The 26,880-nt window shown below is 35.6% G+C and overlaps 1 protein-coding gene across 2 annotated transcripts in view; it reads left to right on the top strand.

The window, feature by feature from the left end:
- LOC127971158 (LIM domain-binding protein 2) overlaps positions 1-25,781 on the top strand; it is a 44,722-nt gene extending 18,941 nt beyond the window's left edge. Inside the window, exons 3-9 of one of the 2 annotated variants that reach the window (XM_052573990.1) lie at positions 8,490-8,662; positions 11,599-11,721; positions 13,941-14,024; positions 15,655-15,778; positions 17,975-18,028; positions 18,678-18,811; positions 23,877-25,781. In XM_052573990.1, coding sequence (XP_052429950.1) covers positions 8,490-8,662; positions 11,599-11,721; positions 13,941-14,024; positions 15,655-15,778; positions 17,975-18,028; positions 18,678-18,811; positions 23,877-24,107 — 923 coding nt within the window. In that variant the 3' untranslated portion in view covers positions 24,108-25,781. Of the gene's footprint in view, positions 1-8,489; positions 8,663-11,598; positions 11,722-13,940; positions 14,025-15,654; positions 15,779-17,974; positions 18,029-18,677; positions 18,818-23,876 lie in introns of both variants that reach the window. The other variant, XM_052573989.1, reaches the window with a different exon arrangement.
- The last annotated feature ends 1,099 nt before the right edge of the window (positions 25,782-26,880 follow it).

The following is a 26,880-nucleotide window of genomic DNA, read 5'->3' as shown; positions in this document are numbered from 1 at the left end:
TCCTTTTCCAGCTGATGTGTGGCTCTGTTCCTAGGCCTGGCGTCAGGTGCACGCAGCAGTAAAGCGTGAGGTTATTTAAACAAACCCGGCAGGAAACCTCCCCTCCCACTCCATAATTCACTCAAGAGGAATGGGAGGGAGGTGTTGGATTGATCGTGGCACAAAGGGAGGAATTACCTCTTGGAACAAGACTTCCCACGTCCTCTTTATCAGCAGTGGAGACAAGGCCGTATCTGGAAGCATCATCTTGAGCCCAGCAGAGGGCTAAGAGAGGCTTAAATGCTGCACTGAATCCTGACAGTGACAGTGATACAGGCTTCAAGAGTCCTGTGGTGAGACAGAAACTTTGGAGATGTTTCTGACACTGGAAATACTTGATGGAGAGATTGCTTTAGATCACATTGTGCCTATATCTTCCAAGTAAAGGCTCCAGTTGGAACTAAAAGGCTTGGGTTTCACAGCATGATTATATTCCAGAAAGAACTTTTAATTCACTGAAATAAATTCTTTAAAACCCCATCTACTGTACTGATGCTTTAAATAACCCAGAAACTCATTTCTTCTAAACTGTTTTTGGCTATACTATAAAAGTCAGTTGGGTGCAGCTTTTTCTTTTTTCTTTTTTTCTTTTTTGGCTTCTGTTGTATGGGGGGAGGAGTATGTTTTGTGTTCCACAGAAAATGGAACTTTATACAAACTTGAAATGACATGTAAGTAAAGGATGGCAGAGTTTAACATTTTCTTTCAAATATTCTTTCAAAAACATAGTTGTTTGCATAGACTTAAATAATGAAAAAAGACTTGATTAGCCTTTTTTCCACATGACATTTCGGTGAAAGGTCCTTTAAATTGCAGACTTACATATTTATTGTTTAAAAATGTAAGATGCCAAAATGTTGCTATATTGTTATCAGTAATGAAGGGCATTAACTCCAGCATTTAACCCTATAAACCCTATATAGTCTATTTGATACGTTAATTTTCCAAGACCTCCAAATTATCAACATTATCAAAACTTTGCTGAAAAAAAACTGTTGTAAACTTCATGAATTGTGTCATATGACTGCAAATGTTGTATAAGGCCTTTTAATATTATTTCTAAAAATGCCATCCTTCAGGTCATGGTACTCATGTCCATTGCCGTGATATCTTTAATAATTTTTATAATGATATTTATAATTTTATAAGACCTTTTAGGAATAATAATATTTGTTTTATTTTAAATTGACATTTACTGGACTGAAGCAATTCAGTATTACATCCATTCATCATTTTTAGAAAAATCATGCTAAAATGTGATTTACCGAAATCAGACTTTTGAGGAATGTTTCTTTGTCCTTCTTTTAATCATCCTTATCCCACACCCCAAACAAAATAACAGAGATGTGATCATAAAAAGCATTTAAATATCATCTTACTATGAAATTATTGGAATATCCAGGAGTGTTAACTGATATTTATATGCATTTTATGAATTTCATGTTTTTGCAGTTTGGACCTCTGAATAAAAGCCTGTATTAAATATGATACTTAACATAAAGCACATATGCAATTTTTTTTTCTTCAAAAAACTGTTCCAAAATAAAACAATATTTTTCTGACTATGATTTCAAATGTCAGGTTTCACAGGCCGAAATGTGTGTAAAACTTTGCAGCACATATTGCAATAGTGAAAGTGAGATTCCAGCTTGTCTTATCGGGACTGTGTTTTCATGTCGATGGAGGATAGACATTTTAATAAATCAGATCTGGAAGATGACGGGAAGTCATACTGGTTGATTCGGTTGTGGTGGCATCCGTCCGGGAGCCCTTGAGGAGCTGTGTGCCCCATGAGCTTGCGGTGAAGTTGGGAGGAAGAGTGGGCCAAGCAAGCCTCTCCTGAATTATGGATGGGGGGGAGGGGGGGGAGGTGTGGATCAGGACTCATGGGAAAAGCGCAGCACACATTCAGACACACACACACAGAGGCAGTGGTGTGAGGCCAAGCGTGTTGTGAGGGCGGTTGCGGGTGAGTGGAGCTGTTCGCCTGTGTCTCGTTTTGGCGCGGATGTCTTCAGGGATTACTGCTGGAGAGGGGAGAACTCCGAATCTATCAGACAACCTCCCTCTCTCGCTATCTCCCATCCTCCGCATCAATGAGACCGAGATGTGATGAGTCAGAATATTCTCTGTGGTGTATCATAATCACAGCGCAATTCTGTCTTTTTATCTGCTGGATCTGTTTTCTAATCAGTCACCGTTGCACAGATCATTTGAGACACTGTGACCTCGAAAATAACAGAAACGCACATCGAGCTGTGACCTAGAGTTTTCTCAGGAGCAGTTTACCCAAAAATGTAAAGTGGGTCAACGTTTACTCCCTCCCATGTCGTTTCAAAACCCATGGTTTGCAGTGGAACACAGAAACAGTTATATTGAGTCTGTTGAGTTCCAAAAAGACAAAAACAATAATAAAAAATAAAAAACTAAAAAGCATCATAGAAGTTGTCGATTTGACTCGTAGAAAGCATTCAGATTCACTGGCAGGAAGAGCAGCCCAAGGGTCTGGGTGTTCAGGTCCTCCGGACAGACATTTTGTGCACATGATTGTTCACCCTATCAACCATATAGATGTCATCATTTCATGTTATCTCTCTTTTTTTTTTCACCAACAATATTTTATTCTCTGAGATCAATGCACTTTGACGAAAGTTTGAGGGAAAGGGAGAAAGGAAGGAAGAGAGAAAGAGGGATTGAATTAAAGTTTTATGAAAGATGAATATTTCATATTCTGGGCACTGAATTCCATACTAGTGTGGTTGTGTGTGTATGTGTGTGTGTGTTCATTTATGTGCATTTTTTTTTTTACCATTTCCTGATTTATTTCCTTGTTTTTATTATTAAAGTAATGATACCAGAAGTCTATTAGCATATAAAACCAGTTGTTATCTTCAATTTATATGGTATCCACAATATTAACTTGTTCACCGTTCATAGTTGTATTATAATACATAGCTGCATTCTGGTGATGATACCTGTCCTTTGCTGTAAGGTAATTTTATGGTTAATATATATATATATATAACTTTCTGCACTAATTGATCTATATCCAGCTTTAAAAACAAAACTTACTTTTGATAAGTTTCATACATCCTTGTTTAAAAGACTATTCATTTCTTTTCAAATAAAATCTCACTGACCCTGAACGTGTGAACTATAGTGTATATATAAAATTGTTAAAGTACACAAACAAAGAGGTATGTATAATTTTATCTATAGACTGCATTTGGGTTTCGGGGCTGAATTAAGTTAATTCTTCGGGTAAGTCTTTAGATTAGGAAACAGTATTCACTATTAAATAATTGCTTATTAGCATGTATATTACTAGCGTATTGGCATATTTTATTAGTGCTTATAAAGCACATATTAATGCCTTTTAATGCATGACCATATTCTAGATCCCTAAACCCTAGTTCATATCAGAGAGAAAACTGAAAATGTGTTGCCTAATCTAAGTGTTATACTTGGTCATGCCGAAAGACTGGTATATGTTGTTGTTGTTTTATTTTTAATATTGATTTATTATTTGTGTATATGACAATAATTTGTAACTGCATTTTGCAAACAACAGAATTTTTTCAAACAGAGGTTAACGGCTGCTTGAACTATTCAGCTAGCTAGCAAAAGCACTACACGATCCTTTGACAAATCATCTCTCTGGTATTATTATTTCCAGTTTCACCTCGCCAGCTTATCCACTGAGAGGGTTAGACTGTGTATTCTCACATCTCTGTCTGAACCAATACCTAATCATTATCTATTCATAATTCACGCTGACAATCTGAATGTTGTCCCATCAGAGAGGGTAAAACACAGAGTCATGGGAGCTGCTTTTGCATTTTAGCTTTAGAATTGATGTGTGCGAGAGAGAGAAAGCGAGAGAGAGAATGTAAGTGTGGGTTGTGTTCTGGAATGGAGCGATTGTCCCCAGAGAGATAATTACTGACAAGGAAGGGCAGAGAGCTGTTCTTCTCTTTTTTTATCCTTTTTTATAAACCCCGTTCTTTTTGGAACCCTCACTGTGAGTGTCTCGCGCCAAATGAAAATCTTGCATGCTTCTTGTAGTCAGTCAATATTGAAGTCGAATAACTAAAACCGCAGTTGTGGTGTTTGATAAGTTCACTGTTGCGCTGTGCTTTGAAACCCTTTCTTCATTTTTACTCGCTTACATGTTTGTTGCTACGACCTCGTAAGTTCTTATGGCACACTTTATAAATACTGAGTTATTTGTAATTGTGGAAATAAAGTTTAACTCTCTCACAGCGGGTGGGATTGTGCACTTTTTGGAACGCTGCTTGGAAAGTCACAGTGTGACCTAAAAAATTGTGGTGCAATATTCCCTTCCCATAATGCTGAAGCACAATTAATGATGCTGCTGTTGCAGTCCTTTTCAGCATTTCTCAGTTCTAAAAATATTCACCTGTTTTCTAATGGGATCTGGCTGTTTATTTTTTTGAGGCAGCATCCTAAATTAAATGAAATGCTTTATATTGGCAGCAGCTCTGTACATTATAAGTAGTGCTCTTCACACAAAGTGATTATACTTGCTGTTGATTTCAATACAGAGGAGGTGTGTAATACTCTAAGAAGCATAAATACACACAGACAAATTATTGGGAAAATAATTGTTTCTATATTCGTTATTAATGTTATTAATATGTATATTAAATGGAATTGATCAAAAGTCACAGTAAATATTTTATTAAAGTTTAAATTGTTACAATTTTTTTTACTTTTTACTTTTCATCAAAAAATCCTGAAAAAAACTATCTTTTATGGTTTCCACAGAAAAATACTCAGCACAACATTTATAATAATAACAAATGTTTATTAAGCAGCAAACTGGCATATTAAAATGATCTCTGATGGATCATGCGACACTGAAGACTATAAAAAATATATATTTTAAATCCACACAATACTGTTTTTACCATATTTTAAATAAATGTAGCATCAATGATCTCTATTAATGACTTCTATAAGAGACTATCAAAACATTTAAAAAAGCTTACCAACCTCAAACATTTCAACAGTTGTGTATTTACATGGTGCATTAATGGCAATAAAAAGAATCTATTCTTGTATAATTTAGAGGACCTGAAATATACTGTACTAATTATTTGGACCACTTTTATGGAATTTATGGGGCTTTTCTGTCTTTTATGAAGCCTGAAAGTTTCATTGTTATAAGATAAGAGCGAATGGTACAAGAATTTGTGTTGAGGTGGTGAGAAGGTAATCAGACATTTTTTATTTGAAAAAAAAGGGAAAAGGTGGACCTTTGTTTTGCATGTTTGCATGTTTGTCTCGCAGCGTAACCTTTCTGTCCACCCTCTGTGTCTTTTGACTGTCTCTCTCACCCTCTCCTCTCCGTCTGCTGTGCCACTTGAAACTGAACTCCTCTCTTGTCTTTTTTGGCTGCGAGTGTTGGCATCCGTTCTGGAGCCTACGCTCAGCGTGAATTAATGTGCCTAATTAACACGATGTTAATTATTTGTAAATTGCGTGTTTGGGTACACATTACTTGAGAGGCATATGTTGCACGACGTGTTAGCCGAAACAAGCGACTGCTTAATCCAATCTCTGGAGTGCTCGCTTCTGTAGATGGGCCAATCAGTCTGGAGTCCCCTCACAACACGCTCAGAGGAACAAGATTCACAAAAGCATGTGTGTTTTTGTCAGAATCCTGCTGAGGCTAACTTTTATTTTAAAGAGAGGTTGTTTGAAGTGCTCCCTCTACAGGCGGCAAAGAGAAATCTACGTCCCAGCAGGACTTAGTTCGCCATTTTTGTCTCGTCTTTTATAGATGATTATGAATACATCATGAAAAAATAAACAAATGAACAAAGGTGTCAGAATAAAACTAAATAAGCTTACCTTGAAAATGACCTGAGGGAAGTCTTTGATTGCTTGGCAAAAGAGGTTACGGGTTAAAAACATACATTTCATATTGTAGGAGTCTTTTATTCCTACTTATAGAACCCCTATATTCTCTTCTTTTGTCTCAGTGGAGGTCAGTCTCTGGATGATATGGTGGTATTTCCAGATATTTTATGAAGTAAATGTCAGCAGTTAATAACAAACAGAAGACATTACTGTCTATTTATAGTCTTGCCATGGAATGCTAATGGACCAAGTTGTCGATGTTTGCATTGTTGGAATAATCCAGTTAGTTCACTCATAGAGGGCATAACCACACCAATTTTGATTTGCCATGTAAATAGATGTCAAACCATGTATTCTGACTAAATACCTTGTTCACATTTTCTGGATACACTTTGTTTTGTTGCCCTTGTTACAGTGTTAAGTACTGAGTAATATTAATGGGAATGCTAACAGATAGCTTTCTCATAGAGCTCCTTGTTTGTCCAAGCTTCCCTGATACCACACACACACACACACACGCCGGTCTCTTATTTTGGTGTGTGTCTGTGATTTTATGCCCCGTGGTTAGGCATATGGGCCGCTATGCCACAGTGCTCAAGAACTTTAGCGGGCAGTCAGGTGTGCCCTCAGTAACAACATCTCCCTTCAGCATGACACCCCTCGCTGTCACCCTGCCTGTCAGCCTTTCATTTTGTGTCTCTCTCACTTTCTTTCCTCTGTCCTTCCCTATAGCACTTTATTTGCCTGTATTCTATGCTGTTCTTTCATTCATGGGTATTTCAAAATTATTTTCAGCATGCCTTCGAAGCACTCCACCATTCTCTCTCTCTCTATCTTTCTTGCTCTCGCTCATTAACAGTCAGCTCCCGTCGTCGGCTCACTCTGTGTCTTAACCACTAGGGAGACCTTCATTTATACGCTCAAGCTAGGGCTCTCCCTCCCTCCGCTCTCTCCCCTTCTCCCGTTTTTCTCACTCTTTCCCCCTGCCAAGTATTTATGTGTTGATTTAGTCATGCCAGACTTTAGCCAATTTAAGAAACAGGCCGCGTTTGCAGCCGTTTCATTTTCTCCTTCTGCCGGTGCAGTTTTAACCGGTGGCGGCAGTGGCGTCTGTCTTAAGGGAAGCTGGGTAAATGAAGTTCTCTCTCTCTCTCTCTCTCTCTCTGTCCCTCCACCACCCCCGTTCCGCTCCCTCAGGGCTGGTGGCACAAACATAATTTCTCTCAAAGGGGAGTTTGACTGTAAGATGGATTATTTCTGCCTGAAATCAGACGCTAAGCTGGATAAGGCTGCTCGTCCGTTCAGTTTCAATATTAAAATAAGTTAACACTGCAGAGCCACTCGCAAAAAGTACAAGTTGTTTCTGCAAGAGTGTCTGCTGCTTTCTTGGCCAGAGATGTCCTGCTAAATGTGCATTAAAAGGGTTTGTAAAGCTTTTTAATGGGTGGCTCAGAAAAAGTTTTGTGTTTACATTTTTAATATGTATTTAAAATAAATATACACTACTATTAAAAAGTTGGAGGGGAACTTTCCAGAAAAAAAGAGAAATGAATCAGAAATGATGTATTAAATTGGTCAGATGTAAGACTTTAACATTGTAACTTTCCACCAAAATATTAAGCATCACAGCCGCTTTTAAAATTTATAATAATCATGTGACTGCAGAAAATTCAGCTTTAAATCACAGGAATAAATTACATGTTAAAATATATGTAATGATAATTCTGAATATCACTGTTTTTACTGTATCTTTTATCAAATAGTTGCAGCTTTGTTGTACATAATAGACTTCACAAACATTTTTTGAATAATAGTAATCAAAAATTAATTTCATTTTTCTTACCTCACTTTTATTACTCTTATTTTTTGGTAATATTTTATTGTTCATTAATTCCATCTAAATATAGTGACATCGATGTTAATGGTTTAAGCGTGTTTAAAACTAACTAACATTAAGATACATTTACTTATCAGTTTCTTTTTTCTTTTTAATTAATTATTTGTTGTAGTGTGTATGGATTCGATTTTTTTTTTTTTTTTTATGAAGCACGAATGCAAGCTAAAAAAAGAAATCGAACAAGATATACCTGAGGCCACAAATCCAGACAGGGGCTCTGTCTTTGTTCATTGTTAAAAAAAACAACAGAAAAAAAAAAAGTTGCATAATTATCTCCAGCTGCAAGGAAGAATAAGTATTCCAACTCAACTTTTTGAAAGACCTCAGGCAGGTTACTGTAAACACAGTTTGCAAAAACAAACTATCGTACTTTATATCAGTTAGGCTAATCTATAACATTTATTATCAAAAAATCCCAGTTGTACTATGTCAGTGCCGATGCTTATGCACGGTTACAACATTAGGAACATTTTTGTTCATTTTTTAAATCATACCAACTGTATCTCTGAAGTTGCAAGAAATTGCTCAAGATGTACATCTTACTTGTTAATAATGTACCGTAACAAACAGTGCGAAATTAAGAGATGCATAGACATTTCAAGTCAATTTAAGAATACATTAGACAAAACACAATACAATGTAAATGACATCTCGTTTCCCCCCTCAGCAATCGGCCGGACCCTCATCCCTCGTTACTTCAGCACGGTGTTTGAGGGTGGTGTGTCAGACCTCTACTACATCCTGAAACACTCCAAAGAGTCCTTCCACAACTCCTGCATCACTGTAGACTGCGATCAGTGCACCATGGTCACGCAACACGGCAAGCCCATGTTCACCAAGGTAAAGTAGGAGAGTGTATGTGTGTGTGACACCATATCCTAAACACGCACAACGATTTCAAATGAATTAATAAATCATGAGGTGCAGATACACTTAGTTTCTATGTTTGTCAACGAAACATGCATTCTTTGTTCTCCTTGTGCATTTTTGCTCATTATCGTAACCTCACATGACACAGTTATCTGCTTCCTTCAGTTCTTACACTCCCTGTGATAAACCCCGTAAACTGTCTGACAGAACAAACAAACATGGCAGGCGTGATAATTTACTACTTTAATCACAGCCATTATTCTATGTGTTTACTGATGGAGGTCGTTAGGAATCCGTGTGAAATATTTCTGGCAGCTTTGGACTCTGCTGAGAAAGCTCTTTATGAATCTATTACTCCGTACTCAGTCTGTGTGTTGTCATATACTTTAGCTTTTGATTCGTTTCTTTGTCATAGTAAAAAAATAAAAATAACAATAATAGAAACTGGTGAGATTTAATTTCAAAATCACAGTCTGAATTTGCTAAACAAGGACACAAAAGCAAGCATAACAAACATTTTACTGTATTTGAAAGGTGGAGAGCAAATTACAAGACATGGTTAATTTTTGTGTCAGTTAAGCATTTTACTGAATAAATATGCAGTTTGCCATTGATCTAAACCAAATGGGTTTATGTTATCGCTTGTACCATAAAGGTCATTTCCAGTTGACATTATTGTATTTCTATTATGCTTCAGGATAGGCTTACTGTACATTTTAGAATATAAGATAGAGCTACTTGATTCTTCGCCACTTTTGCAGCATCAATTCTTGCTGTCATAAATAGTCATAATAAAAAACATAATGGCCTATAAAAAGTACAGTCGTGTTGTCAAATTATGAGGAAGGGTCAAAGGTCATTGGCCCATTGTGGTTTGGAAGTAACATCATGCCCTCAGTTGTTACAAATAGCTTTTAAAGATCTGTCAGCTGTAGTGGACATCATGCATCGGAGGGTAAAACCACTTATCAACAGATTCTATGTTTCCACCTTGTCCATCAAGCACTTTGGATTATTTTCACGCACTGATACGGACTAATCCATTCTAATCCATACAAGAGCCTGAGTACTTATCATTACAGAGGAATAGAAACCCACCGGTCTTTGAGCAACTGATTACAAAATCACAGCTGTACTTTATTAATCAAGTGCTGTATTCAGAGAGATAGATGGTCAAAAACATAAAAGCAGGTATTTTAGTCACCTGTGTATTTGTACACAATTGAAGAACATTTTATTCATAAATGTAGCTCTTGTAATCTACAGGCACTTTTATGTCCCAGGAGTTGATTGAATGATTGATTCATTTATCTGTTCTGTAAAAATATCATTATATTTTTTTTATTATTTATTTAATCAAAACTAACATATTTAAAATGTTTTATTTTTTATATGAGGGTAAAACTGTCTTGCAAACTGTTATTATTGTGTTTCTTTTATTGTGTGTATTTTATGTTTATTTTATTATTTTATTTTACATTATTTATTTATTTTTGGTATTTATCTGTAGATCTACTTTTACCCCATCCCAGAGCCAGATAAACAGTCATAATCTATGGAAGTCTGTTATGAAATGATCAATGTTTAAAACTATGAGAACTTGTATTAATTGTGTAACAATAATTTCAGATTTCAGACAAGTTTCAGCTGTGAACAATTTTTCACCCAGTAAAGTTTCATTCAAAAGTCAGTGTTCTTTTAAACCAACTTATTATATATATATATATATATTCTTTTTTTGCAAGAGCATTTCATTTGCAATAACAGTTTATTGTGCTCATTTAGAATACATGAAATGCTAACAATAAAAATAACCGTATAAAGACTAAGGAGATTGCAAAATGTAATTTGCCTCTTTATGATGAATAACTTGTTATATTCCTCAATAGTAAGTCGCTTTGGATAAATGCGTCTGCTAAATGAATAAACGTTAAATTATATTGTAAAATGTAGTTTCCTTCACAAAGTAAATGATGATTTCAGATATGGTGGAAATGACACGATCATAGTGTGAAAAAACATCAAGAGAATAGTATATCCAATACTGGACGTATGAAGAATCACCCATATTTCAGTATTCAAATGATTGGCTGGACCAGTTGAATTTTAAAGCAGAGTTATGGAGCAGTACAGTGAAAGACAGATGCTTTCATTTTCACTTAGCTTTTTTCCTCAGCATGTTACGTTGTTAAGAGATAGTGCCAAACGATAGATGGAACTAAGGAGAGCTAGAGAAAGAATAAGACAAACCAAAACAGGAGAAGCATACAGAAGATGAAAGAAGAGCGAGAGAATGTGAAAGAGTGTGGTCATGTGATGGCGCTGTGCTCTCCCGCCAGCCGCTTTTCTTGTTGATCCTCCAGAGACCATCTGTGCTGAGGGCATTGATTAGAGTGGCTCTGGCGGGATTACATCTTTGCTGTTGCCATGCCAACTAATCAGCTGACGCTCTCACCCCCCAGTCCCCCTTCCTCCCCCTCCCTTTCTTCCTCCTCCTCATCCTCCGGTTGCCCCAGCAACAGAACACTGGGGCTATGAGTAGCACAGCTCTAAATTCAGCAAAATGTTTTTCTCATCCTGTTGTTGTTTTTTTGTTTGTTTGTTTTTTTAAGTAATTGCTAATGGTTTATGACCTCTGCATGTATTCAGAATTTTGTTCTTTTGTGTTTGTGTAAGCTCTTCTCAAGAATTTCCATTACGTTGGCCTTCGGTTCAGGTATACAACATAAACACCTTTCATTAGGAAATGGCTTCGAAATGCTAACATCTGGTTTGAAAAGCCCAACTGACATAAAGTCTGAAAAATATCCATTCTGTCATGCTCAGAGCTAAAACGTATTTCTTTGTGATGAGAAAAAGACATAGTCTTTAATACATCATAGGTTTCTGAATGTTTGCGTTCTCAGGTGTGTACGGAGGGCCGGTTGATTTTGGAGTTCGCTTTCGATGATCTGATGAGGATCAAGACGTGGCACTTCACCATCAGACAGTATCGGGAACTTATCCCACGGAGCATTCTCGCCATGCATGTGAGTTTGATATCATAACTCTGTCCTAGGGCTCTCCTGTCACATGGTTTGGTTGCAGGTGTGTGTGTAGTATATAGGCTGTAGGCTTTTCATTTTATAAAATGTAATGTTTAAAATGTTTGTTTTTGAACTCAAATGCTGCACTACCATTCAAAAGATTGAGGCCGGTGTGTTTTTTTTGTTGTTTTTTTACGTTTTTGAAGGAAGTCTTTTATGTTCACCAAGGTTGACCATTGAAATATGGAGACAGTGAACTTCAGAGAAGGACAGGATACAGACTCTCTGCCTTTTTGTAACTTCTTATCATAATCATATATTAATTGCAATAATGATATTAATAATGTCACATGATGAGCTTATGTTTAAAAAGATGTGAAAGCCTAAAATAATTTTGGCTGTTTAAATATCACACTTATACCAATAAAGGTCATTTTCATTTGACACTATCGCTGTTGTGTTTCTAATAGTATGTGGATTTATGCCCCTGGAGAGACTGTCTGGATCTTCAGAATATAAGATAGAGCTACATGATGCTCCCCCACTTTTGCAGCCTGATTTCTTGCTGTCATAAATAGCTCTCTGCATTTGTCATTCTGATAATCATATATTAATTATAATATAAGAATAATGATATTAAAAATGTCGACAAACTTATTTGTGGAATATTAAGACTTTTTAATGTTTTTTGAAAGAAATCTTTGGGGGTTTTTTGGAAACTTTTTGGTCACACTTTATTTTAATTATGACTTTTGCCTCAATTTACTTCCAATTTGCTGCTTATTGTTGCTGCTTGTCTGACTTATGAATAATTTAATATTTTGGTTTGCGTCCATCAATGTTCAAATAAAAGGAAAAAATATAGTTACGATTTTTGGTTTGGATCATGAGTGCTATAACGCATGTCTACACCAGACACTGTCATAATCACGTCCCTGTCTATATACTGGATGCTTCAAAGCAAAAGTGCAGAATCTATTTCTTTACTGAAGTGGGTCAGAAATAGAATGAGGCATCCAGTTCAGATATTATATTGGGCTCTATTTGCATTTGTCGTGTCACTTGCATCTGGTGTAAACGGAACTGACAAGAGATAATAATTATAGAATAAATGAAGAAAATATTTTTACAGCCAGTTTATTCAGAGATATCAAAGCTGTCTTGGATAGAAAAAAAAGGTAAAAAGAACAATCAAAAGGTCAAATGAGTAATATGTAATGAGTAATGAATACAGCAGACATACTGCGATGAAGGAAATAAAAGCAATTAAAAATCTGGGATTTGTTTATATTAATATAAACCTTAACTTTTAATGACTCTTTGCTTATCGAGCTTTAAACCACACTTGAGTTTTAACTCATTTCTCCCCCTTGTAGATTCAGACATAGTGTAGTTTTAGAAAGTTTGTTCACTGCAACTTGTGAAATTCACATGCTCTTAAATTGGGCCCTTTGGGGCCCTGTGTTCTGGTGGAGAGGGAGAGAGAGTGAACGAGGGAGAAAGGGCTTTGAAAGATTTTTGACAAGGATAGTGCAAAAGTTACTGCAGCATGTTTGATCGTCTCATTCTCGTACACAAGGGTAAAGTTGCACAGAAATTGAGTCAAACTCATCTGATCAAGACTAATGAGGATATGAGCAAACTGGAGGAACCTCGTTTTAGATTCTCTATACTTTGCTATTTTACTCTGCCCTGCCCAATCAAACGACAGTAGCTCTATGATTGGCTGCTGTCATTAAACTCATGCTGCTTAACACAATTTACCTTAATGAATCTGGTCAATGATTTTGCCAGTAAGTACACAAACAGCTTTAGTTTGTAATTCATAGCAAAATGCACTATAACATTTCAATTGACATTTAGTCAATCAATATTAATTAGCAGCTGCAGCACACTCCTGATTCAATGCCCCAGATCTGAATCAAAAATGCATTCAGTGTAATCACAGTGATTCAGATAAATTACATCACTGGAATCTCTCCAGCACACAGATAGCATCTCATCCAGTGCCACAACCACCAGACACTGAGAGCCCCTCAGATATTTGAAATGAAGATCTGACAAGTGTGAATTTGTGGTCACATTCAGGGTCTCATAAAACACACATGAAGAACAAGCATCATATGTGTTGCTTTTGGTCAATATCATGCTGTGGATTTTGGGGGTTTGTATAAAGTGATACGCTTCTTTTTTTCTTTTTTTTCTTTTTTGTCCACCTGCAGGCACAAGACCCTCAAGTCCTGGAGCAACTCTCAAAAAACATCACCCGCATGGGACTGACCAACTTCACCCTTAACTACCTCAGGGTAGGAGGAACTAAAATAGTTTGTTTGTTCAATTTCCGTAACAAATAAAAGTATTGAGGCGATACCATGGTGAGCTTATGGTATCAGAAGATAATACCATGGTGTCAATATATATACACACACACACACACACACACTCCCTAATACATACATACATATATATATATATATATATATATATATATATATATATATATATATATATATATATATGTATGTATGTATTAGGGAGTTCCTCAAATATTGTGTTAGAGACAATAGGGGCTCTTAAAGTAAAAAAAAAAAAAAGTGAGCTCCAAAAACCCATGATATTATGGTATATGGTATGATATACTGTGGTATACAGTATGTCCAAAAAATATGATATTACCCTGGTGCCAACTATAATTTATACATTTTTATTTTTATATGCTTATGTTATTCCTTAAACTGTACATATATATTGAAAAATGAATTATATATTTTTTTAATATGTATTTGTACATTTATGTGTGACTAAATGTGTGTGTGTGTGTTAACACGGCTCAGAATTTATTAGCCAGCTTCATGGCGGCTTTGTTTATTCCCGTCATTTCAGTGTGAGTGACAGCTCCGTTTTGCAAATGGGAGAACAAGAGAGGGAGAGAAAATGAATTGGATAAAGAAAATTAGCATAACATTAATGAGCTTTCCCGGTTGAAGTGCAGCGTTGTGGGTCTCTCTCTGCGCTGCGCTGGAGCTCAGCAAAACACAAACTTGTTTATAGCGAGCTACTGGGAGAAGAGAGGAAAAATGCCCTTTCAAGGTTTTCGGATCAACCGTTTTTCTCCCACTGAGTGTGTCTTTCTTCGTTGTTGTTCCACGCATTAAACGCACAGCTTCGCTTATAAACACAGAGTTAAAATGCAGCGGTGCTGCCTAAGCCGAATTGTGAATTAAATTTGGATTAGATGTAGCTCTTGTAACAGCAAGTCTGTGTGCCCTCAGCCAAATCTGCACCTGTTTTTTATTGGACAGGACTCTGTATACTTCACTGCACAGGATCAGTATATAGTAAATACAGTCATGTGGCTTGTCCAATATTTTTATTTAGAAAAAAAAAATTCAATGGGCTCTGAAAAAAGACTGATCATTCATAATTTTTTGCCTGATTTAAATGAGAGGTCAACCTCATGGACTTTAGTAGCACACTGTTATTCCTGTAAACAAGATTATTTTTCCTCTCACCGGGGTAATTTCTCACGATCCTTACTTTGGTGTGCTGTAAAAATACCTCGTAAAAGTGACTCATTAGCATCGCTTGAAAAACCTCCACCGCGTTTATCAGTAAATCCACACCGAGGACGTTTCCTGTGCTCGGACGCAACAAGACCACTGTCCGGTGAGATGGACAAGGAAGCTTGTAGGTTTCCTCACATTCAGACTAGAAATAGCTCTGCTCTGTGGGCCCGGATCCAGAGATTGTTTCCCTGGACCTGTGGAAGTGAGAGGATACAGCAGCGTTGGGATATGATCCTGTCAGTGGGAAGTGATTTGTGTGTGTGCGTATCCGTGTGAGTTTCTGTGTGATTTTACATGATAATATTGTTACATTGTTACATGACAATATGTTTAAAATGGTTAGACTGGTGACTTTGTGCGTTTCTTTTAGTTGTGTGTCATTCTGGAGCCGATGCAAGAGCTAATGTCCCGACACAAGACCTACAACCTCAGCCCCAGAGACTGTCTAAAGACCTGTCTGTTCCAGAAGTGGCAAAGAATGGTGGCCCCTCCAGGTAACAGCAAATCACTGTCATCTGTATTACAGGACGCTCCTAACGGCAGCAATTTGTGCTCTATCAGATCTTTACGGATGTGTGTGTTTAATGCCATGGCCTTTGGGGAAATATGCTCTAATTCAGCACTTCTGTGTGACCTGTCAGGATCGAAGAGTTTTACAGTCTTTGGTGGACTAGAACAGACCTGCAAACTTTACAGTGACCCCAAAATGTATTTGGTCAAACAATGCATACAGTTGTGCTCATAAGATTACATACCTCTTGCAGAATATGCATGCATCTATCTATCTATCTATCTCTCTATCTGTCTATCTGTCTATCTATCTATCTATCTATCTATCTATCTATATATATATATATATATATATATATATATATATATATATATATATATATATATATATATATATATATATATATATATATATATTCATCTATCTCTCTCTCTCTCTCTCTCTATATATATATATATATATATAAATATATATATATATATATATATATATATATATATAAAACATAATTATGTTGTAATAAAATGTATTAAATTTTTATATATATATATATATATATATATATATATATATATATATATATATATATATATAATGTATTACATTTTATTACAACATAATTATGTGTAATACAAATACATTAACAGACAATTAGAAATAAAAATAAAAACAAATAGCAATTATAATGCATAAAAACCCTGACAGCTGTTGCTAACAACAAGTGCTAAAATTAGCATCTGATTAAACATTAAATGAAAGACAGTAGAGGGAAAAAGTTAATAAATAAAATGAAAATAAAGACACAATGACACTTCAAGGATTACACTATGTTCTGTTATCTGCTGGATTCATACATAACATACAGTACATTCAAGTTATTTAAGGTAAATATGTTTCAGCTAGAGTCCATTTCTATTGAAAAATTTCAGCTGCAGTGTAGCTGTTCTCTTTTTTTCTCTTATCCTTTCTAAAAACTCTCATTTGGTAGAACGTGTCAGTAAGGATTAGACATCAGTGAATATCTCCAGCTTTTGATGTCTATGTAGGGTTCTCAGGGGGTCAAATCAATCAATAATAATGATTTAGACTTGTCTTTAGATCGCATGACGGGTTTACATATCATGCAATATGATTTAAACACTGACAACATGACATATAAGAGACTGTAACATCCTCCATCCGCTCCCTGTGGGTGAAACCCTGTATGACCCCCGTCCAGTCGTCAGCACCGGCCTTCTCACAGTCCGTATCCAAGTGGATCTTCTGTAATTGTCGTTTCCTTATTAGCTTCGCTTCCCTCTTTCCTCCCATTCTTCTGAAATCTGAAGAGCGTTTGTGTTCAGAACAGGAAGGAAAGAAGGTTGCCTTTATATGCTGATAAGTTTTTTTTGCCCCTTTTTTCACCTGTGCATGTGTATCTGTGGAAACAAGGGCGTTTTAGTACGTCATTCACACACTCGCACTGATAAACATACAAAAATGAAGGTTCTTCTCCAGAAAATCAAAACAGATTTCCTTCTACAGTCTGTTTATTATTATATTTGACTTTATTTTGAATCTATCGTGTAGAAACATCTCCCTGGGTGTGGTTAGTAAGAACCTCCAAAATGTATTTCATTTTCAGGCATCAGTAATGACTAACAATGTGTCATTTGTTTTGATTGTTAAAATTAAATTAATAAAATAACAATTCATGGCTATACAGTATTTACAGCTTAACAAACTATTATTTTCAGTCGATTTGGACATTTAGCCACACTGAGTCTCATTCATTCATACTCAAAACCAGTTCATATACAATACACATTTGTCTTTTTCATTAATGTCATGTTTGTTTAATTTAATTGATCCTTGCTTAATTATTAATTTCTTTCAAAACCCTAAAAGTCGACTGATCCCAAAATTTAAGCAGTAGTGTATAAAGCAAAAATTATCTAATTAACATTTCTGCGAGAAATGTTCACACAGGGTTTGTGCACAAATATGTGTGTTTGTATGATTAGCATAAGAGACCCACAGATTTTGCCATACATATTTCAAAAAAATTCTGCTGTTGACAGCAAGCCTGCAGTCTTGCAGTTTACATTTGCATATGTCTTCTGGTCTTAGATATGCATAACAGCTTGATTTGTCATAAGTATTATCTTGGAAATAAATCTTGCTTTGGATATGATTTCAGCTGGACATCCACAGAACTTCAAAACGGAAATTTTCCCCTCAAATCACAAAAAAGGTACTCTTCTCATCTTTTGAATCGCCTTCTAATAGGCAAACTGCACTCTGTCTAAACTGAAACCCATGAAATACATGAACCATGAATACTCAGCATAGAAAGAGATGTCACAGGTCGATATTTCAGTAGTCACTCTAAAAATGCAATTTGTTTAAAAAGCAAGATATTTGCTAAACGTAATCACAATTTTTTAGTTGCATTATTAAATGTTTTTTTAAGAATTTATCTTCCAAAAAGGAATTAGAAAACACTTTTTAATGATAGTGTTAGTGCTATTTATTGAAAGTAAACAGCATTTGTACATTAATGCTATAAGTATGCATGCATGACTGGCTGCAGAGACTGCAGTATGCACGCTTGAGCTTTTATGCAAATGAGGTTCTCTCTTACTAGTGCATGTCTTGGGAGATGTTTGAATGTTCTCTCTCTCAGAAAAAAATAGATGCATTTCTTTATCTTTTCCTATGTGATCACATATATGTGTTTGCATATGTTGCATATGAATATTGCATATGAAAAGTCTTTTTTCTTCGTCTGCGTGCATGCATTTGTGGCATGTTCATGAGTGTGGATGTGTGTTTTATTAATACTTTTGATCTGTGTGTGTGTGTGTGGGTGTCTGCCTGCTTGTGTGTTTTGTGGAGAGCAGAGCCCACTCGACAGACCACGACCAAGAGAAGAAAGAGGAAGAACTCCGCCAGCAGTGCGTCTAACAGTAACCTTGGCAACAGCGCTGGCGGCAAGAAACGCAGCCCTGCCAACAACTTCAATCTGACCAGCCAGGTACCTGTAAGCATCAGATCTTCTTCTTTGCACACACACATACATACACACATTGTAACCATCCAAAACGTTAAGACAATTTTGCTCAGATTGCTGTCCTAAGGGTATGATTATGCTGTCAAAACACATATAAAAAGGCGCTGTAGTTTTGATTCACAGCGATAGTTGTGTGACAAGAGCTTATTCAATCATATCCCTGTGACCTGTGTTTAGGAAGAGTTCCTTCCATAATGAAAAGCTTTTGTCATTTTTACTCACTCTCTTGTTGTTCCAAACCCATAGGACTCTCTTTTTGTCATGCAACACAAAATGTATTTTTTTAAGAAAGTGTATTTGCATCAAGCAAATTATGAAAACAGATGGCTGTCAATCTCCAAAATTGACACAAAAAAAGCCCCACAACATTGGCATACAAACCTTGTGCACTGTATAAATCATCTGACAGTTTGATTTTGAGCAAATTCTTTTCATTAAATCATCTAATTTATTTTACAGAACTATTGAATGATTTGTTTGCATAGGTTTACAGTCAACTGAATAGGATTATTATTGAATGATGACTTAATTTTAGTCTGTTCTTCTAAAAAAACTACAGTATAGCTTCCGAAGACCTGTTCCACGGAAGAAAGAAAAGCAATACAAGTTTGGAATTACAAGTTTGAGATTAAATTAAAGAATTTACATTTTTCTGGGTGAACTATCCCTTTATCTGTGTCTCTCACAACTAATGAAACATTAAAGTGCTGTTATGACACGTTATAACAATGTTATGCCAGTTTTTTGGTCCGTGAAACAGATATAAAGCATATTAAATCCCAATGCCAAAGTAAATACTCTCTCTCTCTCTCTCTGCACCTTTACAGAGAGAGACTCCTTAGCCCTCATTTTCAATTCCTATATTACCCACTTACAGTGTTTAACCCCAATTCAGAGGCATTTATCCCAGAGTGCCTCTTTATCCCCCAGGCTTCCTCTTCAGGCATTACTCTGGCGGTCGATGTGTTCTCCCAGTTCACACACTACAGGGTCAAACACACAGCGCGCGAGTGCTGATGCTGTTTTTTTGGGAAGTGGTATTGTGAGGCGGTAAATTTGTTTGCAGATGGATGATGGGATTTGTAGTGCGTGGCTTTTCCCCTGGAGTTCAGGGAAACATGAATGCCGTAGAGGAGATTAGAGAGGAGAGACAGTCGCGTGTTCCAGCTCAGTCTGTCAAACCCAGTTTGTTTTCCTACTGGAAATGTATCAAAACTACATTTTTGACAAGTAATATGCATTGCTAAGAACTTTATTTGGACAGCTTTAAAGGTGATGTTCTCAATATTTTGGCGATAGTTTTATATAGTTATATATCTGTATCATGGTAATTTTACTATTATATATGATGTTATAATATTCAGTAATATTTTAAATTAGCTTTCTATTTTCATTTTAGACTACCTTTTAGAAATTTTTAAATGTATTATTTATTTATATATATATATATATATATATATATATATATATATATATATATATATATATATATATATATATACACACACACACACACACACACACACACACACACACACATATATATATATATATATATATATATATATATATATATATATATATATATATATATATATATATATATATACTGTGTATGTATGTATATTGCTTAGATTTTTATCAAAGTTTTGTTTTATTACTTTAATTTAGGCATTTATTTTATTTCAGCCAGTTGGTTTCAGCTAAATTTCTTGTTTCTAATCCGATATTTATATTTCATTTATTTGAAATGATATAAAAATGTATTTTATTTGAAATTAGCTTATTTAAATGAAATTACTTCATTTAATTATATCATATATTCCTGTATATTGCCATATAAAATGATTTATATATTTATGTGCATATCTGCTGAAATGAAATATTTTATTTACACCATATTTTCTTCTCTCTTGGGAAGTTTTGTCTCTCCATATATGTGACTCTAATTGCATATATTTTGTCCTGCTTGTATCTAGTCAACGTCCATCACTTGGGCACCAGACACATTCACACAAGCAGAGAGGAAAGTGTTGGTGTGAGCAACTGGCTCGGTGCCAGTGCTAATTATCATATAGATCCTCTCTGTGTGTGTGTGTGTGTGTGTCACAACGCTTGTCATTTTGCTCCCCATTCGAAAGCAGCAAGCTTCATTGTAAGCAATGTCGTGGAGAAGAACACACTGGTTACATATGTAGCGTGGCCACTTGGCTTTGTCTGTGCAGTCATCGCATGCTGCCTGATCGGTCTCCTACGTGAGCCCAATCACAATGAGCTGATCATGTGACCACCAGGTTTTGGGGAGGATGGGGGCTCAACAGCATTACAACAGTGCCCCCTTGTGGTTATGTTTTTGGGCTAGAATTATGATTTCAGTACTATTATGACAAGTTGGTCAGTCATGCATGTGTAACGTGCCTGGATTTGCACATGCATGCACATCTTCTGAACTCTTAAACAATGTCTAGCTCAAATGAGGGCTTTCTATGCTCCTCAAGCTCAGATGGAGGTGGATGCTGAGCTAGTCTTTGTGGGCGGCAGGTAGTCGGTCTGTTTTACTCTGGGTTTAGCCACAGGCTACATCTAATTAGACAAGAGCACTGGACAGCCTTTCCATTTGATAGCAATTAGAGCTCTCCGTCAAACCACCTGCTGGAAACCTGTAGGTTGCATGAGCGCGTCTGTATTTGAGTGTGCTAATGTTTGTGATCCTGGCCCTCGGTTTAACACCCAGACTGCAGGGAGACAGTTGCCTTTCAAAAACAGATGGCAAATTCAAGGCTCGTTGGCAAGCGGTGTTCGTTTTTTTTCTAATCGGAAGTATTTCAGCTAATGACTTAATTAGCTATGCAAATTGACAAATCAGTGTGTGGATATTGTTATTTAGTCAAAAAGCCCACCTTAATGAATGAGAGTAATTAAGAAGCAGAAGGGTGGGAAGGACTGACAGTGACTCTGGGTCACAGCCAAAGCTTTCACGAGACGACACGATAGTCAGCGCTCAAATAAACAGACAGGAAACCATAAAACAGCTGAATCAAGAGAGTCCAGTAGTGTGAAGGGTGCAAGGAGTCTCATAGCTTGTAACCTGGAGAATGAACGGGAACACTTTATGATCAATGTTCAGTTGGATAACACTAGTTAACCAACTTCATTAATCTAGGTTAATGGACATTTCTACATATATTATTGTTAATATATGTGTGGCTTAAAATGGAAGTCAATGGCTACCAGTACCAAGTACTTACCATACTATACTACTACTATAAAGTCTATAAAGGCTTCCAGAAACTAAAGTTATGTTGAAACTTAAGTTGAAACTTATTGTAAAGTGTTACTGGACTACTCACAGTTTCTTGATCTTTACATTTGCTATTTAATTAAGGGAGAATAATAAATAAAGTGCTAAAATGCATTTAAGATGCAATCACATTAATTTTGTCTCACTGACATTCAATTTCATTGTGTCTGTTATTTAAAAAAATCAATTAATTTTAATGTCATACTAAAGTGTCACACGCTACTACACATTTCAGTTTAACCTGTGCCAATTTACAGTATAGCACTAAAGAATTTGACTGTGTGTGAATATTTCATTATAAACATCCTCAGCTTTTTAATGCTCGTTTATTTTAGACATTTTAATTAAAGCAACAAATCCAGTGGGAAAAATATGCAAACAAATTGTCTCTGCTTTTATCGAAAACATTCTGATGAGGAGTACAAAGTGCAAAAATATAAGAAATAAAAGTGTTAAAAATAATGTATTAATAATCTTCTTGTTCACGTCTCATATGTACTTGTTTCTTGCTGCAGTGATTTTGTCAGCCTTTTTATTTGTAGTCACTTCTTGCATCTTGATCAGTTAGATTACTGTCTGATTGCATATGCAAATTTGATTTACACTTGGCCACTTTCATGTGTCTCAGAAAAACAGATATTATTGCAGTCTATAAACATGCTAAATGCAAATTTACTTGATGCTAAAGCTAGGCAGCAAAATGATCTGTTGAAAACACACACAAAGAAAATAGTGTTTGCTCACGCATGTGGATTGTGTGCTCCCAACTTATATATGCTGATGAGGTTCTCTACCATAAGGATCAAATATGGATCTTATATTAAGTTCCCTTAAATACGGGCCAATTCTGTATGTGACAGCTGGCAATCGTACATAGAACGGGAGCTAGAAGAAGAGCATACAGAGAGATAAAGAGCTCCCATGCCATAGACACACATGATCAGCGAAGCGTGTGCTCCAGTTAACTGATCAGTTAAGCCTGAAAGAGAGAGAAAGAACAGAAGACTGCACTAGAACAAAGCTCCAGATACAACATTGTGACTAATTAATTACACGATTGATTGCAATTATCACACAAAGAATCCACATCGATTTCATGTATTGTATTTTCATTTAAGATATTATAAATTAATATATTTTATACATTATTTAAACACATTACAAAACAATTGAAACATTGTAACTCCTCACAATTTATTTACAATTCATAACATCAGTTTTTAACACAAAAACATACTAATTACAGTTAATTGCACCTAATCAAACATTATAATCACAATCACATCTATTTTTAACATATTATATTTTAATTTAATATATACATAATATATTATAACAATTTTGATATTTTTTTTATCATTTTTAAAAGTTCCAACTAATCTATTTTTTATGTAATATTTTTCAATATATTTTTGTAACATTTTAAAATGCAAATAGTTTAAATTTGTTAATATGTATTACTTAAATAAATAAAAAACGAGTGTTACAAATAATGTATATAAATATATTTTCGAATATATTAATATGAATACTAATGATTTACCCGACTCTACGTGTAAACATTTTTACTTGGTAAATTCAAGGTTAGGGATTTCAAACAAAAAACAAACACTATCATATGTCTGGGTCTGGTTGGTCTGTTTTCTCTTCATCTGCACCCAAAGTTTCGTCACATATATGAAACCTGTCTTATTTTGTTGTTTGACTGTCTAACTGTTTGTGTTGCAGGATGTGATGGTGGTAGGTGAGCCCACCCTGATGGGCGGGGAGTTTGGCGATGAGGACGAGCGTCTGATCACTCGGCTAGAAAACACACAATATGATGCCACCAACGGCCTGGACGATGACGACGACTTCACAAGCTCGCCGGCGCTCGGCAACAATGCTCCCTGGAACAGCAAGCCGCCCACAGGACAAGACAGCAAGCCGGAGAGCACGGCCTCGCAGCCGTCTCAGTAGGAGACAACATGCGCAATGCCCTGCTCTTTCTCTGACCTCACTTTTTACCCTCGATGATGTAAATCCCGTGTCATGGTGTCAATGATGTCATCCATTTTCACCAGAAACTGATGGTTCCACTACTTATTTTGGGTAACGTTTAAGAACTTCACAGCCCAAACTTTGGCAGCAATATTTGCTCACTGGATTTTTTCGAAATCATCTAGCTGTGCTACAAAGCATCGCGAGAAATGTGACTTTTGGAGGAACTTGATTTTATCAAGGCTGAGTGAGCAATCTGAATTTACAGAGACCTGAAATTGGGACAACTTTAGCCCAATATTCGATGTAAAAAAGCTTTCTGTCTCGCAGTTCATCACACATCTCCACAGTGACTCTAGCTGGCTACTACACTCGAAATCAACCAATCGCTGAAGAGACGGACGTGTTGACTGTCTTGTCACTGGAGACCGGAACTGCAGAGGCATCCACCGAGACCAATCCCTGAACATTTGCATTTTTATTGGAAATTCGTTTGGCTATTGTCTTTTTCTCTCGGCTTTCAATTAAAAGTGAACCGCCTTGCATTCCTTCAACACAGCTGACTGCATTAACAAAGACGGATTGTACAGATCGTGCTTTAATTCCAAAATTCCTATTTGATTTCTGAGTCAATGTGCTATTTCAATCATTTGTGATTTTTCTGTATTCTCCTTGTACTGTACCATCGGGATTAGGAGTTTATTTACGGACAGGCAAGCACATATGAAAAGCATATTTGTCCATCTTCAGCTCTCCCTGTATTGACTTATTTTCATAATGGAATATGATATGTTTCTGCATGACATTTCGAAATCGGTAACATGCTTCTGAGGTCACGTTGGACTCTGGTTATGGATTTGGAAGCACAGTAACCAGGGTTGTGACTTTGACCATAAAAATGCTTTCTGCTTCATCTGATGTAATGTTACTGAAGTCATCAGACCTTGATGTAAACGGCAGCTGTTTTGACGTTTACTAGTTGTTGTTTGACTTTTTTTTTTATCTGATAATAACAGATTTCATACTCAGGAATGAACACCATACTGAGAAATGAGAACATTAAATATAACTTACTGTAAATTCAGTCACAAATATACTGTTCATAAGCTGTGTATGAGTTTAAATAACATTCATCATGTCTAGCTTCAACCCTAATTTTAACAGGAAAACAGCCTTTTTATCTAAAAATCATTCTAAAAAATGCAATGAATGCCCTTCTAGCAAATCATGTGATCAGGTTTACACAGCTTTATGTCATTTCTGTAGCTAGAGACACTTTGTTTTTACAAAAACATTATATACTGTCCACTGGATTTGGAAATATTTCTTTAAGGCCCTTTAAGAGTTGTGTGCTTTAATGATTGAAAAGAATATTACGGTGATGATGATGATGATGATGATGATGATGACAAACAGCCAAATATTTTTTTTTTTAATTAATCAAATTCTTTGTTGTTGTGTTTTGTCATTACAAAACATTTCCTGAATATTTTTTCCTGAACATAAGGTATTAACCAAAACCAACTAAATTGTATTACTGAAACTCTGCACAGTTTGTAAAATATTTAGCAGAGCTGTTTTTTTTGTGTCATATCCAAAGTCTTGTACGTATGCTTTGCCATTTTGTGTGCCAATAAATTGTGCTTAAAAAACCTTTTGCTGCAATATCTCTGTTCTCCCTTACTCAAGTTTTACTTTGCACATTTCCAAACATGTTCTTCAAGTCTCAATGGCGCCACCCTGTGTTCAATATTATGCATGTATTGCTTGTATTGTTTTGTATATTTAGATGTTTTATATTCCGCATTTCTTGCATATGTTATTTTGTATATTTACGTAAGCTATGTTATATATTGATATGGTATATATATATTTATACAGTGGTGGCCAAGATTATTAGAACTCTAGTATTTTCACCAGCTATGATAAATAATGGTTTAAGTCAGTTATTCTTTTGCTGTCTGTCAGTTAGAAATATCAGTTTACATTTCCAAACATTATTTTTGCCATTAAATGTAATAATCCAGTGAGATTTTTGTTTGAACAAGGAGTCTGACAGCAGACGGTGCTCCACACAGAGATCTGATCTCATCATCATCAGTCTATCTGGAAGAAACAGAACAAACTGAGACAGACTAAATTTAATTAATTTAATTTTAAAGATTTTAAAACAGCTTTTGCTTTAGGTGCACTTGCACATAGTTTTTCAGGTAGCTTTGCAGGTAGGTGATGTCCCTTATGAAACAAAAATATATTGCAATATATTGGAAAATATCGTGTAATAGGCATATTTTCTTATATGTGGGATTTAATATTTATTTTTTCCAATATATTGCAATATATTGAAAGCGGCAATCATTTGTATATTTTGCAATATATTATATAATATATGTATCATCAATATATTATTCAATGTATTCAAATATATAATATATTAGAAAATAAAAAGGGAAAATAATATATTACAGTATATCACAATATATTTCTTAAAATATATTGGTAAATATATTTTCCTTTCGTAAGGGGTTTGATTTAGTCTGTCTCAGTTTGTCAGGCACGTGCCCCAGTATAAATCTGCTGTGCCCCAGTATAAATCTCAAGTTTAAGATTTAACAGTTACAGAACAGAAATCCATGTCCGCGCGTCTTTGTGACGACACACAAATGAGTTAGGCTATGAAAACATGAAGCTAAAGTAAGTCTCTAAATAAAATCGATTCTCTTATTTTGACTCGATCATAATGGGCTCCTGT

This window comes from Carassius gibelio, chromosome B14 (genome assembly GCF_023724105.1).
Source record: "Carassius gibelio isolate Cgi1373 ecotype wild population from Czech Republic chromosome B14, carGib1.2-hapl.c, whole genome shotgun sequence".
Classification (NCBI taxonomy): Eukaryota; Metazoa; Chordata; class Actinopteri; order Cypriniformes; family Cyprinidae; genus Carassius; species Carassius gibelio.
Note: the sequence above shows the minus strand (reverse complement) of the source record. Positions and strands in the feature narration are given on the sequence as shown.